The 17,968-nt window shown below is 36.7% G+C and overlaps 1 protein-coding gene across 3 annotated transcripts in view; it reads right to left on the minus strand.

The window, feature by feature from the left end:
- Positions 1-293: 293 nt before the first annotated feature.
- Positions 294-17,968, minus strand: part of RAD23B (RAD23 homolog B, nucleotide excision repair protein) — a 40,230-nt gene continuing 22,555 nt past the window's right edge. The window contains exons 5-10 of one of the 3 annotated variants that reach the window (XM_066256585.1): positions 14,949-15,004; positions 11,828-11,949; positions 9,965-10,097; positions 7,622-7,749; positions 6,766-6,936; positions 294-2,069 (exon numbers count right to left, since the gene is read on the minus strand). In XM_066256585.1, coding sequence (XP_066112682.1) covers positions 1,956-2,069; positions 6,766-6,936; positions 7,622-7,749; positions 9,965-10,097; positions 11,828-11,949; positions 14,949-15,004 — 724 coding nt within the window. In that variant the 3' untranslated portion in view covers positions 294-1,955. Of the gene's footprint in view, positions 2,070-6,765; positions 6,937-7,621; positions 7,750-9,964; positions 10,098-11,827; positions 11,956-14,948; positions 15,005-17,968 lie in introns of all 3 variants that reach the window. The other 2 variants (XM_066256584.1, XM_066256586.1) reach the window with 2 other exon arrangements.

The raw sequence follows: 17,968 nt of genomic DNA on the forward strand, positions 1-17,968 counted from the left end.
CCTGAACTGTCCTCTGGTAAAACTTAACCCTACTACTCATAGTTTTGTTGTCCAAAGACAAAAAGCTCCATGCCACCAACTTCTGCTGTCACTTTCCAGTTAGGAAGAGGCTGCTGCTCTTTCCTTTTTCCAGTTTTCGCTATCTCTGAGCAAATTAGGTAGCAGATAAAATGTCATAAATGAAAGCACTCCATAATCCAACCAGAAATGCCACCCCCCTTCCCAACTCCTCTGCCTTGAAAGATGAACATATTTACAAATGCTTCTTTTATTCTCCTGAGATTTTTGCATGATTCATTATAAAATATACAGGAAATACAAAGTCCAAAGACCTGTTGCATTTACGGAATAAACACATAAAGATTAAACTACAGGATTAACATTGTGGGGAGAAATCATGGTTTCATTTATTTTCAGAAGAGATGGGTTACGATCGCACGATGTAAGAGCTTAAAGCTATCACAGAACGGTGCTGACCATTATTGCAGGAAGTTACTCAGGGAGAGATCTGTGCCATTCATCTTCTTAACTCAGTATCAGATGGTAGGAAAACATTCTCTTAAATATAGTGTTGCTTATATTCAGAAAATAGATTTGAAAAACTGAACAAGTAGACATCTACCCCCTCCTTATGACCAAATAACAATACCAATGAAAGAGAGTCTAAAGAAAAAACTGAGATGAAAAAATCCAAATAAAAGCCAACAATGCTATTAAGATTTTTCTTTTAATATGCCATGAGATATCTTGATTGTATATTTTCCAAAGTCCTTTTCCAGCCATATATCCCAACCCTTCCAAAAGATTTCATCAGTCTTTCCAATTCAGTAAAAGATGCTGGATCAAACTTCTGTTCACTTTCTCTTTTTGAAAGCAATATAATCCTAATGACTTCAATGGTCATACAATCTTATCTAGTAAGGAAAAACATTTACAAATATCATAAACCCAGTTTTGAAACATTTGCATGAATTTTGAACTGAATCAGCATTTCATGGGTTTTGAAAAAGGCAGCAGTTAGAACTCACAACTTGCTGACACACACATTCTGCTGAGGGGAGGAACGAGAGGGAGAGCGAATACCGTGTTTCTCCATTGGCCCCAGAGTGCTCATTTCACAAAGGGATACATCAAAAGCAAACATGCAATGGTGGTTTTAAAACTTTTACTGCAATATAACATGGAAGTAAACAGTAATTAGACACCTACCAATTCCCCCCTAAACAAAACAAAAAATGTAAACAGGAAAATAACTGCCTATACTTGTACAGCTTCTCAAATCATGTTAGAGTGTCTCACATTCAATGATCAAGAGATTTTAAAATAGCAGTAAGTATTTTCATCTTAAGAAAAGGTTCTCCTTCTTCCCTCCCCCACCCCAAGTATTTAACATGAAAGAATGGGCTTTCTTGACATTAATTTTATACTATTTGAAGCAGCAACAATAACCATCAATAATTTGGCATATGTTTAGTTGTTCCAATTTTCTTTTTTAAATTTCACAAAGCCATTATCCAGTGTTGCCATGAAATAGAGACTGTAGAGTCTAGGTAGCAAAAATTCTTTCTGAAAGCAATGTAAAGTCAAAGAAATAGAGAGCAGGGCATTACACTAAATTTCTGGATCTAGTACACTAAAAAGAGCGAGACCTAGGAAGTTCCCTACTGCTTTATACAAGAGATAAAGACCTGCAAAAGCTGGTTTTTGGTTGTATTATTTTACACACTGTGTGGATTTGCAGCATCTGCTCACTGAAGCAGACATGCACTGTATTTATCCCTGCCCTATGCCCTAGATCCCTCCCTCCCCACCCCAACCATCTACTACCTTAAACCAAGTATTGTGGATATGAGCCCAAGTCATCCCAGACAATCCAGTGAACAAAGTTAGTGTAATGCACTGGTGTGAAGTGTGAGATTACAAAAAAAAAAAAAAAAAAAAAAAAAATGTCTCTTTCAATCTTCATCAAAGTTTTGTTGTAGAAGAAAATTGGCAGCCAAGTTCTCATTCTTCTCACAAGCAAAATATGCTTGTATCACAAGTCCTTCAGGAAATCCTAATGCCTTTAACTGGAAGAAAAGAAAGAAAACGTATTATTCTAGCATAGCACTACTGACTGATCATCACTTGAATACTTACTATAAAAGACACAAAAAAGCTTTTGAGAATTTTACATGAATTCATCCCTATCCTAATATGGATTCATTGTCCAACCCAAGGGGCCAAAGGGAACCCATACCCTTTCCTTTAATAACCACCTACAAATTCCTTGTTCCTAGTTAGAGCTATTTGACTAACAGATACTTGGTTTACACACACTGGCATTAACACTAAAAATTAGTTGCTCATGGCCTTGCAGATACTTGCACATCAAATGGCTTTTAGTATATTAGGGGTGAAGATATGGATGAGAGCAACTGGAGAAGAGTTTAATGACCTCACCTAATTATCTGTAAAGAAAGTCCTATCTTTCATTAGGGTCAAATATTCTCAATCTCCTTGCCTTACGGAACACTCCATAATAGAAATTATTTATTAGTAATATTACATGATATTTCTGAGATCAAGATATATGGTATTCTATTTTTATCTGCTTAAATTATGAAGCACTTTAAATGGTGATACGAGACACTTGTTTTCCTAACCTATTAAAAATCAGTTGTGACTTGGCCCTGGCTGGATTGCTCAGTGGTAGAGCGTCAGCCTGGCATGTGGAAGTTCAGGGTTCAATTGCCAGTCAGGGCACACAGGAGAAATGCCCATCTGCTTCTCTACCCTCTCTCCTCTTGCTTCTCTCTCTCTTCTCCTCCTCTCCCACAGCCAAGGCTCAATTGGAGTGAGTTGGCCCGGGCACTGAGGATGGCTCCATAGCCTCTGCCTCAGGCACTAAAAAAATGGCTCTGGTTACAACAGAGCACCAGATGGGCAGAGTATTGCCCCTAGTGGGCTTGTTGGGTGGATCCCAGTCAGGGCACATGCGGGAATTTGTCTCTGCCTACCCTCCTCTCACTAAAAATAAAAAAATTAAAAAAAAAAATCACATGTAACCTAATAATCACTGCTTTAACATCCTTTAAACACTAAGGTCAATGATCTAATTCACTAGATACTATATGTAAATTTGTCAGCCAAACGTTATTTACAAACCCCCTACTAAACTGTCTCAAATCTCCCTGTATGCGACTCTATGAAGAAATGACCTTAAAAAACTGGGCAGAAGTCCCAATGCAGCATGATTATTCATCCATGAATGGAGAAGAAACTAAAAAATGACTTTATTACCTAGGTCTCGTCCAGATTAAAGCTGGGCTAGCTGAAGTAAAAGGTAGACAGGGCACCATCCAACTACATGCTTCTACAAGACACATCCTTTAGAACCAAAGACACAAATATGCTGGAAGTAAAAGGATGGAAAAAGCTATATACCATGCAAACAGTTACAAAAAGAGAACTGGACTGGCCATATTAATATCAGACAAAACAGACTTTACGATAAAAAGAGCTACTAATAACAAAGGACATTTTATGATGATAAAACATCAGAAAGATTTCATTAGGCACATATATAACAGAGTTCAAAATTCATGAAACAGAAACTGACAGAATAGAAAGGAGAAAGAGACAATTCAACAATGATAGCTGGAGGCTTCAATATCCCCGCATGCAATAATGGATGCACCAACTAGGCAGAAGACCAAAAAGGAAACAGTGCAATAAACCACCCAGACCTAACAGACATTTATAGAACACTTGGCAGGTTAGGCATCCTTCTCAAGCACACACGGAACATTCTCCATAAAGACCATGTGAGGCCATAAAACAAACCTTGGTGAATTTAAAAGGATTAAAGTAATACAAAGAGTGTTCTCTGACCACAATGGAATGAACTTAGAAATCAGTAATAGGAGGAAATTGGAGACATTCATAAATATGCAGAAATTAAAACAATCACAAATGGATCCAAGAAGAAATCACAAAGGAAATTAGAAAATACTCTGAGGTGAATGAAAACAAAACCACATGCAAACAAAACAAAACTACAAAGCACCAAAACTCATGGGATGCTGGTGGAGCTGGGTTTGAGACGGTGATAGCTGTCAACATCAACATTAAGAAAGAAAGATCTCAAATCAATAATTTAAGCTTCCACCTTAACAAACTAAAAAACAAAGAAATTAATTCCAAAGTAGAGGAGAGAAATAATAGACCCAAGAGAAAATATACTGCTTACAAAAATTAGGAGATATTTCAAAATGAATATGAAGTGATAAAAAAAAGATGCATTTGATTTTTTTATTAAACAATATCAGAAAAGCAAACAAATCAAAGAAAGTTGTTCAATTATGCAAATGAGATGCAAAACCAACTTTTATTTCATTGGTGAAGATGCACGATACAAAAGGCTAAAAGTACTGGAGTATCTGCACATTCCCTGATCCCCTAATTTTTGTGAGCAGTGTAAATAAAATAGAAACAGCAAAATAACAGAGAATCAACAAAACCAAAAGTTAATGTTTTCCCTTTAAATCAACAACATCGACACAAAATGTGAGCTAAACTGACAAGGGAAAAAAGAAATGTGACTTAAAATTATTAAAACCAGAAATAAATATAAAAACATTACTATTTTTTATAGAAATAAAAACTAATAAGGACATATTATGAACAAATAATTTCCCAAAAGAAAAGCCAAGCCAAGAAAACTTCACTGGTGAACTCTACCAACCACTTAATGAAAAATTAACACCAATTTTTTCATAAATTTTTCTAAATAGAAGGGAACACTTTCCACCCCATTCTGTAAGGCCAGTATTACACTGATACCAAAACCAGACGCAGACACGAGGAAACTACAGGCCAGGATTTCTTATGGAGATAGATGCAGAAATCCTTAACAGAACACTAACAGACCAAATCTCTAGATTATACAAAGATTATACACCGTGACAGAGTGAGATTTATCCTTGGAATACAAGGCAGGTTCAACATATAAAAAAATTAACATAATAAAATGTATTAACAGGAAAAGAAACAAACTACATGATCATCTTAATAAACACAGCAAATCCATCTGACAAAAATCCAACATCTCTATGATAAAAACACTCAAAAAACTAGGAATATAAGGGAACTTCCTCAACACATTGAAATAAATTTAATAAAACTTACAGCTAACATCATACTTAATAGTGAAAGACTGAAATGTTTTCCCCTAAGATCCAAAATAAGACACCCATGGTTGGATGGTTGGTTCTCGTCACTTCTATTCAACAATACATAGGAGACTCCAGATACAGTGACTAGGCACAAAAAACAAACAAACAATGATATCCGTATTACAAAAGAAGTAAAACTCTGTCTACCTGCAAATGATACTTGCATATAGAAAGTCAAAGGAACACACAAAGGTTCAGAACTGATACGAGTTCAGGAAAATAGCAAGCTGTAGGATCAGTACACTAGCAATGTATTTCTGCATAGCTAGCAATGAGCAATCCAAAATTGAAATTAAGAAAACACTTCCACTTATAAAAGCATTAAAAACAATAAAAATATTGGAATAAATTTAACACAAAAAAGTACCAACTGAAGACTATAGAATATTTTTGAAAGAAGTTATAGAAACTTTTACAAAGCCACAGTAATCAAAGCAGTGAGGTACTGTCAAAAGATAAACATAGAGATCAATGGAATAGAACTGGGAGCCCAGAAATAAACCCTCACGTTTATGGTCAATTGATTTTTAGTAAGAATGCGAAGACAGCTTAGTGGGGAAAGAGTGGTATTTTCAATAATAGGTACTGGGGCGCCTGGATGGCCAGATGCAAGACAAACTTCAAGGTAATAGTAACTATAAACTCTTCAGAAAAAAGATAAGTAAATCCTTCCATTTTGTATTAGGCAATGCTCTCTTGGTATGACATTAAAAGCACAGCAACAAAAAAAATTTCTCCAACACAGAAATCAAAAACTGATAACCCTGACCTCAAAACATTACACAGTTGTTATAGAACTGAGGTGTCATTTACTCACTTCAGTTACTTGACAGGAGAAAATACCAGCCCAGTATATAAAGAATCTTTTAAGAAATACTAAGTGTAGACCTCAAACACTTAGTATGTCTATGTCATAAAAAAGGACAAATTATTGTCCGGATGACTTTTTAAGTATTAAGTTCAAATGCACTTCACTCAATTTCCATTTCAGAACATTTTATGTAACAGGGCAAGTACAGTGATTCCCTCTTTACAGTGTTAACAGCGAGGCTAGAGGATGAATGACTAGTCATCGTGTCATAAAGACGAGGTTGCCGCAGTGCCACAATGTACACAGGGCAACCCGGTAAGGACGGGAGAATTAGGACACCAGGGTCTGATGTTCACTGTACAACATTTTTAATTCATATACATATCTATTTGACATTTTAGTGACAGCAGTGAAGCTAAAATCTGAAATATAAGTTAAATTGGTAATCTTAAATTGGACGTACAACGAAAGATCGCTTTCTTCATCTATTTTAACTACTCTATGCTAGATTGGTCCTCTGCTGGAGCCTCAGATTCACAGGACATGATGGGGGAGCAGGGCAGAGAAGCCGGGACTGCAATCCCTAGGGACAGAGCTCTGTGTGGCTCTGAAAGAACTCTCTTGTGAAGGAAATACTCTGTATCAGTGCTATCAAATGCAGCAGCCACTAGCCCCATGTGAATACTGAGTATTTGAAATACAACTAAAGATCTGAATTGTTATTTTACTTAAACTCACCCTTTCTATAGCTTCTTTTTCCTGAGGGGTTACTTGAATGTAGTTCATGTGACCACTTCCGGCTTCTGCAGTTCCTCCACTGCCACCTCCACCCCCTCCTCCTTGACTCCCAGCTTCCTGTACTGGTTCATTTAGCATCTGAATAAAATGCTCCTGGTGTTGGCTAATTTGCTGTGGGGATTTGAAAGACAGAAAAAAACAATACACTGATATAAACTATCTTCAAAAAAATAAGAATTCTAAATACAAATAAGAGAAGCTATAACTTTGCAACTCTAATATTTTAGAATAATTCTAGACTATTTAGTCTTTGGAAGGATATAATTCCTTGTATATTATTTAAAAACTCAGTTCTTTTGAGTGGGGTAAACAGTCAAGAATTAAGAGAATCCGAACTCTTTCACAAATATAACTCACCAAAAAATAAAAGTAAATCAATATTAAAAAACTACTTGACAACTAAGAAAAAACAATTTACATGTGTTCCATGCTAGCAGGCTGTACAATGATGTACAAAATGCAAATACTTTTGTGAACTAAGGATTAGTCCCACCAGTATGTTTTCTAAGAGGCAGTGCTCCACTAATAATAAGCTTGGGAAAAAGACTTAACAGTTGCTTTGCTGAAGAGATTCTCAGACTCTTTAATAAAGTGTTTCCCAAATTTATTATTTGACCAACTAAAATTAACCCAAACTCCACCCCCAACTCTTTTTTCAGTCCATCGATCTATATAGCATATTCTACTGCAGGTAGCGTAGAAGAATGGTTTAGAGGTGGTGGAGCTGCTTAGGGACTTTTTCAAAATGTGATACATTCTAACCCCACTCTGAGGTTAACACTGGTTAAACAGTTACCTGCAGTAACTGAGGGTTTTCCCGACCTATCTGTTGTAGCAATGCTGGAAGCAGGGAAGGATTCTGTTGAATAATTTGTCTCATTTGTTGAAACTGAGGCTGATTCCGTAAAAATTCAAGGGGATGTCCTAAAATACACATAAACATTTTTAAACAAAAGTAGCAATTACATATACAAAGAACTGGTACAATCATTAATTTAGACAGTAGACACTGGAAAGTAAACTAATGAGTTCTCAGATGTATATTAAATGAAGTAAATAATGACAAAATCTTCAAACTCTACCAATTTCCAAGACACATGCCACAGAAATGAATCCCCATGAGCTACGTAGAGCAGAGAACACTTTAAAAAAAGGTGTTTTCCTACAACTGCCCTAAGCACTCAACACTACCAAATGACACCGAGGGCATGTGCTCTGCATGCACTCCCTATCAAAATGCGAAGCACTGAAAGTTGTTACTGTTGCTCAAAAATTCTAAGGAAAACATATACCAAAACTAACAAAAACAAGAAAACCTGCTTTGTAACAACCCAAACCTTCAAATCTGGGCTTGAATTCCCGGGAAATTCAAAAGAGGAGTGAACAAAAGTAGGTTTACAGTTGTTCATATGGAAAAACACAAATTAATAAATAACAATCCAAGAATAAACTGTGTGTTTCACATACTCCCAACTATAAACCTACTTTAGCCCACCCCTATATTTAATAATTAAAGAGTCCAGGTTTGCAGATCAGACGGAGTTTTATTAATACAAACTAAATTATAATAAGAAGATTTATTATTATCACTGAATTTCAAACATTTATAATCTATAAATGAGATAAAGCCACAAGACAATCTAATTCTAACACATTTAGAACTCTTTAGTCCAAAATCCCTTTATAGTAATAAATATTAATAATGCCAAATAAAGTATAAAATCTAAGACCTAGAACTTGTGCCTGTTTGGGGTGGTATTTATCTGGCTATATAAAATCAAAAATTGCAAAAAAAATTTGTGATTTTGAGGTTAACAATGAATAATAATTTTTTAGGTTTAATTTCCTAAATTTTAATTTAAGACAATCATTCAGATTAAAATGACCGCATAACATGAACATTTATTCTCCTTTGGGTAACACCAGTTTTACAGATGAAGAAAAGATTCAAACTAAGTTGCTCAGTAAGTGCTACAGAATGGGACAGCACCCTCAGTCTGAACCAGAGCTATGGTCTCCTCTTTCCAATCCATGTTGAATCTCAAGAAATGAATAGCCTGTCCTCTGGGAGACTGTACACAAAGTACACAAAGTGCTTAGAAATTGTTTCAACCAGAACTGACTGCTACAACTATAGCTAGAAAATGCATCAAGGAATGTCCTCTTCAAAATTAACTGTGTGGGCTGTGGCTGGCTGGCTCAGTGGTAGAGCATCTGCTGGTGTGTGGATGTCCTGGGTTTGATTCCTGGTCAGGGAACACAGGAGAAGCGCCCATCTGCTTCTCCACCCTTCCCTCTCTCTCTCTTTCTCTCTTCCCCTCCCACAGCCATGGCTTAATTGGAGCGAGTTGGCCCCAGGCACTGAGGATGGCTCCAGGGCCTCTGCCTCAGGTGCTGAAGAGCTCAGTCGTTGAGCAAGGAAGCAATGCCCCAGATGGGCAGAGCATTACCCCCTAGTGGGCTTGCCAGGTGGATCCAGGTCAGGGCACATGCAGGAGTCTGTCTCTGCCTCTCCTTCTCTCACGGTATTAAAAGCAAAAATAAATAAATAAATAAATAACAGTTTGAATATTTTATCATATACAAAAGAAAGAATAAAGGAGAACACTACGTAATTACTGGGCCTCCCAAAGGCTCTAGGCTTTGCTCTGTAGTCAAACTTCTGGCAATGGAAATGTGGACTTTGGCCAGTAGACACTTGAATTCAAGTTTGTTTTCACCTGTAGATACAAGATTTTAAACCTTTCAAGGTTTTATGTCCGTGGTTGTATAATAATCACTAAGATATTACTGGCTTTGAAATTATATACATTTTATAACATTTATAAGGAAAGAAAGAGACAAGGTGAACAAACCATTTGAAATGGCTTGAGAAAGAGAACACAAACTGGGAACCATCTCTTCCTCAGAACACACTCTACTAAAACTAGAGCAATGATGTTTAATAAAAGTCAGAGTATCTTTTACATCTACTTGGTAGAATTGCTTTTGGGCCCTTCTGTAATACTAATGAAGAGAATGTGCTTTAAGAGCTATCCAAACCTCTGGGAATAAACCTCACCTCAAATACCTCCTATTAAATTATTTTACAGTACAAATTCCGGACCATATTCTCCCCATCCAAAGGCCTCCACTTTACCTCCAGAACTTGTTGTTGTAGTCGTTGCTGTCGTAGTTGCTGCAGCTGCAGCCACTGAAGCCTGAGGAGCTCCAGTACTAGCTGCTGGAGGAGGGTCAACCACAGCCTGACTTTCTCGGTCTCCGGGGATTCCCTATAATACAATTTCCAAGCTTTAAAATATCCCATCACTTAAAGTTAGTTAAATATCACACAGAATAAAAGACTTATTAATATATTTAATATCTTTGTCTAATTTACAAAAGCATCAAGCAGATGTCTGCTTTAATTAAAAGTAAAGGACCAAGACTTATCTGAAAGCTGCCTAGATTTGTATTAGATTAGAACTGGCCTGAGTGTGGTATAGAAGAACCTACATTTCTATAAGGCAGCACTGTCCAACAGAACTTCCCATGATGATGGAAATATGCTATAGCATGCTGTCCAATAAAATACCCACTAGCCACACGTGGCTACTGAGAGCTTTAAATGCAGTCAATGTTACTCAGAAACTAAAATTTCAATTTTATTAAATTTAAATAGCTATATGTACTTAATAGTGCCATAACAGACAATACAGATCTAAGGTATGAAGGGATTTTATAATTTAGAAATAATTGTATTTGTAACCCTAGGCTTAAGATCATCCAAAGAAAGAGGTTTAGATGCACACATGGCAGTTCTGAAATGACCCCAAGAAAAAAGTCTAACGGAGATGGACCAGTGATGACAGTGACCATGTAAGGAGGATCTCCTCTACTGGTCCATGGTTTTGAGAGTCATCCAGAAAACACCACATATTAAACATTAAAATTGATTATTCAAAATTTACAAAATCAGATATAAAGTAACCTTAAATAGTTACTTAGGTGATTTTTTTTCTAAATTTGTAGCATTTACCTTAAAACTGCACTATGACTTGAAGCAACCTATTTTGATGCAAATGACTTATAAAACTTCTCATATACAACTTATTAAAATGTCTTTATAAAATTCTCATGGCCCTGGCCAGTTGTCTCAGTGGACAGAGCATCAGCCCGATGTGCGGATGTCCAAGTTTGATCCCAGTCAGGGCACACATGAAAAGTGCCCATCTGCTTCCCCCTCCCGCAGCCAGTGGCTTGACTGCTTTGAGCATCTTCCCCTCTTGCTCCGTGGGTCTGAGGATTGGCCTCAGGCACTAAACATAGCTGACTGGTTGCACAGGTGCCAGGGGTTGTCAGGTGGATCCCAGGCTGGGTGCATGTGGGGGTCTGTCTCACTATCTCCCCTCCTCTCACTTAAAAAAAAAATTCCTCAGATTATGGAAAGAGAAGAGGAAATGTTCCATTTGAATAAGAGATTATAATGATGAACAGTCCCATTTCCCAGTATACACAGAAAGAATAAAGGCTTTGTAATGTATACCAATGTCTAATGACTGTTATTTATACACCTGAGACTAATATAATATTGTAAATCACATAAAATTTGGGTTGGGCTTCTAACTTGAAACTTTTGCTCTAAATAGTAATCAAGGATTATGCTGGCAGTCAAAAAAGCTATTAAAATGTTAGATTACATTACATAAAAAAAAGAAAAAAATGCCCCACCCCACCAGCTATCAGCCTTTGAGGACGACCTAACTGGGATAGAAGGATCTACTCCAGATGAAGAGCCAACTTTACAAGTCAGTCAGCCATGTTGTTTAGAAACTAAAATCATCAAAATCCTTTAGAAGAGGTCATTTTACCCACATAAAATGTTAATTCACTAAAAAAAAATAAATAAAGCATTATATAAATATGTAGCATTATTATTCTGTAAATTATTACTGTTCCTTTAAAATCTTTGTTTCTTTGAGATTTTGGTCTTCAACTAGAATGAAGAAAAAATGTTTCTCACCATTAAAAGATATTCCACTGCTCTGTCAGGGTTGTTGAAACTGGCTCTCAAGGCTGCAATCACTTGCTCTCGTTCATAGCCCATTGACATGATCTCAGTAACCATATTCTCATAAGACTGACCTGTCACTACGAAAAGGTGGGCGCGGGGCAGGGGGGGGAGGGGGGAAGAAAAGAAAGAATATTTAATGACTAAACATTCTCCACATACTTCTTGAATGTATACAATGTTTCAGGCACCACAGTACTACAAAATACAAAAAAAAATAACAGTATAAACTACAACATGTATGTGTCATGTAGAATAAATGCCCCCACACCAATCTCAAGAAACTACAAATATGTTAAGTAACCTGGAAAGAGGGAATTAAGGGTGCGAATCAGCTAACATAGGGAAATAAGGCTCGATTATCTGTGTGGGCCACAAGTAAACAAGGGTCCTTAAAAGCAGGAGGGAAGTGGATAAGAGGATCACAGAAATAGATGTAAGAAAGAACAAAATCAGGGTCAGATATGCTATGCTGCTTTGAGAATGATGGGGCAAGCAAGGGGCTATGAGCCAAGGAATGTGGGCAGCTTCTATGCTTCCTAATTAATCAAGTTAGAAAAAAAGCAAAAAAAAAAAGAAAGAAAGAAAAAAAGCCTATAAGTAATTTGATACATTTTAGATCTTAAAAAGTACAAAGACAAATGACTTATAAAGAAATTAGGGACAGTGGACAACACGAGACAGAGCTAAAGAGGCTATAGAAGTAGTAATAAAGAGTCTTACATATCACAAGAGTCTTGGATTTATCTTCTAGGTCACTTAGGAGCTATAAAATGAACCAACAATCACCTCATGTTTAGATGTATGTTCTAGAAAACCCACAATGGTAGAGAAAAGACCAGTTAGAAGCAGGTAATTCAAGAATATCAGTGAGTTAAGGACATAAACTACAGCAAATAAATGGCAGTAGAAACAAATACTCCAGAGACTTTGGGAAGGAGGAGCAAGAGGACTCCTAGCACTGGGCCAAGAGAGGCTGAGCGTCAAGTGGGATGCCAGTATTTTGGTACAGAGTGCATGATGATACAAACAAGGAAGGAAGCAAAGAATCAGATGAGGAAATAAACGATGAGTCAACTGGAACAAAAGGAAAACTAGATTTTCAAGTTGGCAGTTTAAAGAAGGAGTCTGGGAGCTCAAAGGGAGATGTGTACTAGAGTTAAAATTTTAGGAGTCCTTTATATGGAAATTCTATGTAGTATATACACTGCTCACAAAAATTAGGGGATACCTTATCCCTTCATATTCATTTTTAAACATCCTCTAATTTTTGTGAGCAGTATAGTATATCAGTCATTCCCACAGTTTGAACTTCGAACTAAACCAAAAGCAGAACCATAAAAAATGCATATTTATTTAAGGGCCAGGTAAAATGAAAAGAATTAATTCGAAAGCCTGAGAAGGAACAGTCAGAAGTATGGATCAGGGAAAGAGTGGTATCACAGAAGCCAAAGAAGCAAATGTAAAGAAGCAGAGTATCAATGTCAAGACTGGTAAATGCAAGATTTAAGGAGGTAAGATCATAAAGACCCCAAGATCCCGAGACCACACAGATGAGAACGGCTGTTCTAGGAGATACAAGATGAAAAGGGAAGACATGACCATCGGCGGCTAGAGCTCTGGACTTCTGGGCACATGCTCGTGGCATCAATGCATCTCAACGGAAGCAGCAAAACCTCCAGCAGCCTTAGGGACAAATGCCAGCTGGTTCTAGCTCTGAGGCCACAGAGCACTTCACTGATACCTGGGTAACCTTCTCAAGCCCTTCCAGTATGTCTGCAACAATTTCCTAAGATTAAGCTTTCCCCTATTTGAAAGTGATTTGTTTTCCTGATTGGACATGAATGCTCATTTGGCAGCAGGGTAATCCCAAAGAACAGTCCTTCAAAAATGTGAATATGAGTTTGCTATATCCAGGTAACTTTAGGCTGATTCTTTAATCAACTATTTTGCTCCTGTTTTGCTCCTGTATGCTATGGGAAACCAGTGTGCCACACTCAATGGCACTAGGGCATCATGCAGTTCAAGTGCAATTTGATCAGAAGGCCAAGCTCAGATTTTATGAGACACTACTGCTGCTTCAACTCTGCTGCCGCTGCATCAGCTAAGCGAGGAAACCGGAAGTCCAGACACCACTGAAGCTGCTGTGTCCACCTACTACTCCCAATCTTCTCCCTCTCTACCGTTTCCTGCCAATGGCACGAGTGGGACTATTAGCAAGGAGACCAATAATTAGCAGGCACAGCAGCAACTGTGTGCCAGATGTTACAATGAAAAAATGGGGGGGGACGGGACTGATTGTGACATATTCAGTTTGGAGGAAAGCTGGAAAGACATTATTCAACAGATAAAGTTAAAAGGTGGGATAAAGAGGCACTTTCACTGCAAGTACAATATAAGTAACAAGATGTAGATGGGAACCTACAAGGCTAAAAGCTGACATAAAGGTTGGAGGTGAATAAAGATGAAGGGTGAAACAGACTTAGTAACATTTTATAATAAACCTGTACACAGATCAAACTTTGTTAAGATCTCATTTAAAATTCACATTTGGAACATAAAAATTATTTGCTTTTAGAAACATGCTTAACTCTAACAGGACAATTTAAAGGATACAATGTATACCTCCAACAACATGAACAGACCTACAATATATTGTTAAGAAATAGAATATAGGACACACAAATTGTCAGTTACAAAACAGTCATGGGGATGTGAACTACAGCATAGGGAATATAGTCAGTAATACTGAAATAACTATGTGTGGTGCCAGGTGGGTACAACACTTATGGGGGGGGGGACGAGGTTAAATAAATGTCCAACCACTATGCTGTATATGTGAACCTAATATAATAATGAATGTCAACTGAACTGAAAATTTTAAAAACCCATCTTAAAAAAGTCATTGTATAAAACATTTACAAAGTCTTTAGCAACATTAATTGAATAATTATCTAAATCAATCATTTAGCAGCTAAATTATAAGCAACCATAAAAATATAATAATCTAGAAATATAAAACTTAAACCTCTTCCCTATCTCTTATAAACTTATTTACAATGTAGTCACTTACCAAGGGCACTTGTTGCATCCTCAAAAAGGTTGGACCGAGAGGAATCTCCCAATGTACTGTAAAAAGGATTTTAGAAAATCGTTATCAGAAAGTATGTAAAATGTGCATTAAAGTTTAATAAATGATTTGTAAAGAGAGTCTTTGATTTCAATTAAATGTAAAAGTCTGGCTAATGGTATTTAAAGTTTCCTAAATTAAACCCCAAAGCTTTATCTATAACATTTATAACTTGGGAAGAATCAATCTTTCTTTTTTATTAAATATTTTATTTATTGGTTTTTAGAGAGGAGAAATAGAAACAAAGGTTGTGGGGAGGAGTGGGAAGCATCAACTTGTATTTCTTCTTGTATGTGCATTTACCGGAAAAGCCTGGGTCTCAAACCAGAGACCTCAAGCATCCCCGGTTGATGCTCGATCCATTGTGCCACCACAGGTCAGGTGGAAAGACTCAATCTCACTACTCATCATGTTCTGCAAATCCATCATTTTAAATATCCAAAGATATCAAATAACATTCTCACAGATAGCTTACTATTTAAGAAATACAAAAAAAGATAACGCATAACTATTTCCCTGAAAGAATTTACATGAGAAGTTAAATAATCTATAAGTCAAATCACAGGAAAAGTAACAAAAGCAGTACATAATAAAAAGCACATGTAAAAACTGCACTGAGCTAGAAAGGCCTGGCAAGTCTTTACATAATGGAATTTCAGTTAGACCTTTTAGGTAAGTTTTAAACACAAAAACTGAAAGAAAAAGAAAAGGACTTCAAGTCAGGGAACAAAGCATAAGCAAAAATGCAGAGGTGGGACAAAGCCAAGTTGTAACTGAAAGTAAATCAGTTGAAAGGTTAGACTGCTTCTGTTGGGCAACTGCACATAAGTCTGGAAAACAAAGTAGACAAAAATAAGACTTTAAAAGACCATGAAGAATAAGCCAAAGACAAATAAACTGAAGTTTACAGAAGTAAAGGTAGCAGTTAGCAGTTTAGATTAAAACATGCACACAAGCTGACACACTTATAACTCTCTTCTAATTTTAAAAATACACACACAGTGCACTTCAGTTCTGAGAAAACCTTTGTGGCATAGCAAAAGCAAGGGAAAACACTTAGTTTGAACTCATAAATTATCTCCTAAGGCTCAGTTTCTTCATCAATAAAGTGAGGTCAACAATAGTATCCAAGGCTCAGTTTCTTCATCAATAAAGTGAGGTCAACAATAGTATCCATGTATGCCAAAATGTTGTGTGTAGGGTTACTGCGGGTAAAATGCTTAGCAAAGTGCCTGGCATCGTAATACCCAATATGGTTGTTACAACACTTTGGTATAATATTTACAGTATCTTCATTAACGAAATAGTAAAACTAACATGTGTAGAGGTAAACTTGATTCCTGTCCAGGTATAACCACTGCTACCAGTTTCTATACAATGACGACCCATGTCCTCTTCTGTGCTTTATTTAACTTAATAATTATTTCATGTTAGTACAACCACAGCTTCTGCATCAATCTCCTACTAAGAAATTTTTAGTTTGGCTGCCAACACTTAAATTTTTTCTGTAGTAAAATTTATTAATCATTCCCTTTTTATAACTTTTTTTGGTTAAGATTATTTTTACTTTTCCCATTTTCTCTTCCAGTTTATGGTTTCACTTTTACATTAAATCTTTATTCATCTGGAATTTATGTTTGTGAGTGTAAGGTATGTGATGCACTTCCAGAAGGCTAGGCATTTAACCCAACAGCCTTATCCCCACAGTGGTCTGAAATTACATCTTTATCTTATATTAAGTCCCTATAAGTATTCTCTTCTATTTCTAGTCTACCAACTATTTGAGCAGTTTTTCTAGCAAGAGCCATCCTAAACTGTAATTGTTACCATGTATAATACTTTTTATTATCTAGTAGGATTGGCCTCTTCATCATCTTTCTTTTACAGAATAATTTGTGCTATTTTTGCACATTGCTCTAAAATTTCTTTTAAAGATCACACAGCTAAGCCTAAGGTATCCTTTAACCACTGTCCTCATTCTTGATGCCACCTCACCACTTCTCCTCTCCCCCGAGGAAACCACCTATTAGTGCATTCCTCCTCTGCCACTGCTTTTCTACACATTAATATGCATACCCATAAGATATTCAATGCTGTTTGTGGTTTTTGTTTGGTTTATGGTTATTACCTGTATCATTTTGCAATCTGCTTTTTACATTTGACAGCAAAGCCCTGAAACCACATTCACTTAATATAAATATATACTGCATGCTTTAGCTGGCCTGTGGCACTGGACATCAGGGCTTCCCAAACTTCAGGAAGCCTAAGAATCACCAGGAGAGCTAGTTACAATACAGATTTCTGGGGCCCACCTCCTAGATAACTTTGATTTGGAGGGCTGAGCTGGAACTTAAGAACAAATTTTAAACAAACTCCCAATGATGATGAGGCTGCCTACTGACGACTGCACTTCGAGTAGCACTCGTTTTCTGGTATGAGTAAGTCACCGGTCAAGTTATTCCCTTTCTAACAAATATTTAAGTCAGTTACAATTTGTTCCCAATTATAAACAATACAGTTCTTGTGCACAAGTGGTTTCTAAGTCACCTATCAACCTCAGAGGATGAAGTAAGAGTGGAATTTGCATTATGATAGTTTTTAAAAAACATAACTAATTTAAGAAACAAATCCGTAATAACAAAATGTCAGGTCCGTGGTGATGGACAAACTTTCCTACACACCTCAGATTCATACCAGAATAATTATCTAAGTTTTGTGCTTTACAGCAGTGGTCCCCAACCTTTTTTGGGCCACAGACCAGTTTAATGTCAGAAAATATTTTCAAGGACCGGCCTTTAGGGTGGGATGGATAAATGCATAAAATAAAATTATGCGACCGGCGTAAAAACTGTGGTATTTTTAAATATAATTGTCGAACTTACGAGAAAAGCGTCAAGAGTGAGTCTTAGATGGATGTAACAGAGGGAATCTGGTCATTTTTTAAAAATAAAACATCGTTTAGA

This window comes from Saccopteryx bilineata, chromosome 2 (assembly GCF_036850765.1).
Source record: "Saccopteryx bilineata isolate mSacBil1 chromosome 2, mSacBil1_pri_phased_curated, whole genome shotgun sequence".
NCBI classification, from domain to species: domain Eukaryota; kingdom Metazoa; phylum Chordata; class Mammalia; order Chiroptera; family Emballonuridae; genus Saccopteryx; species Saccopteryx bilineata.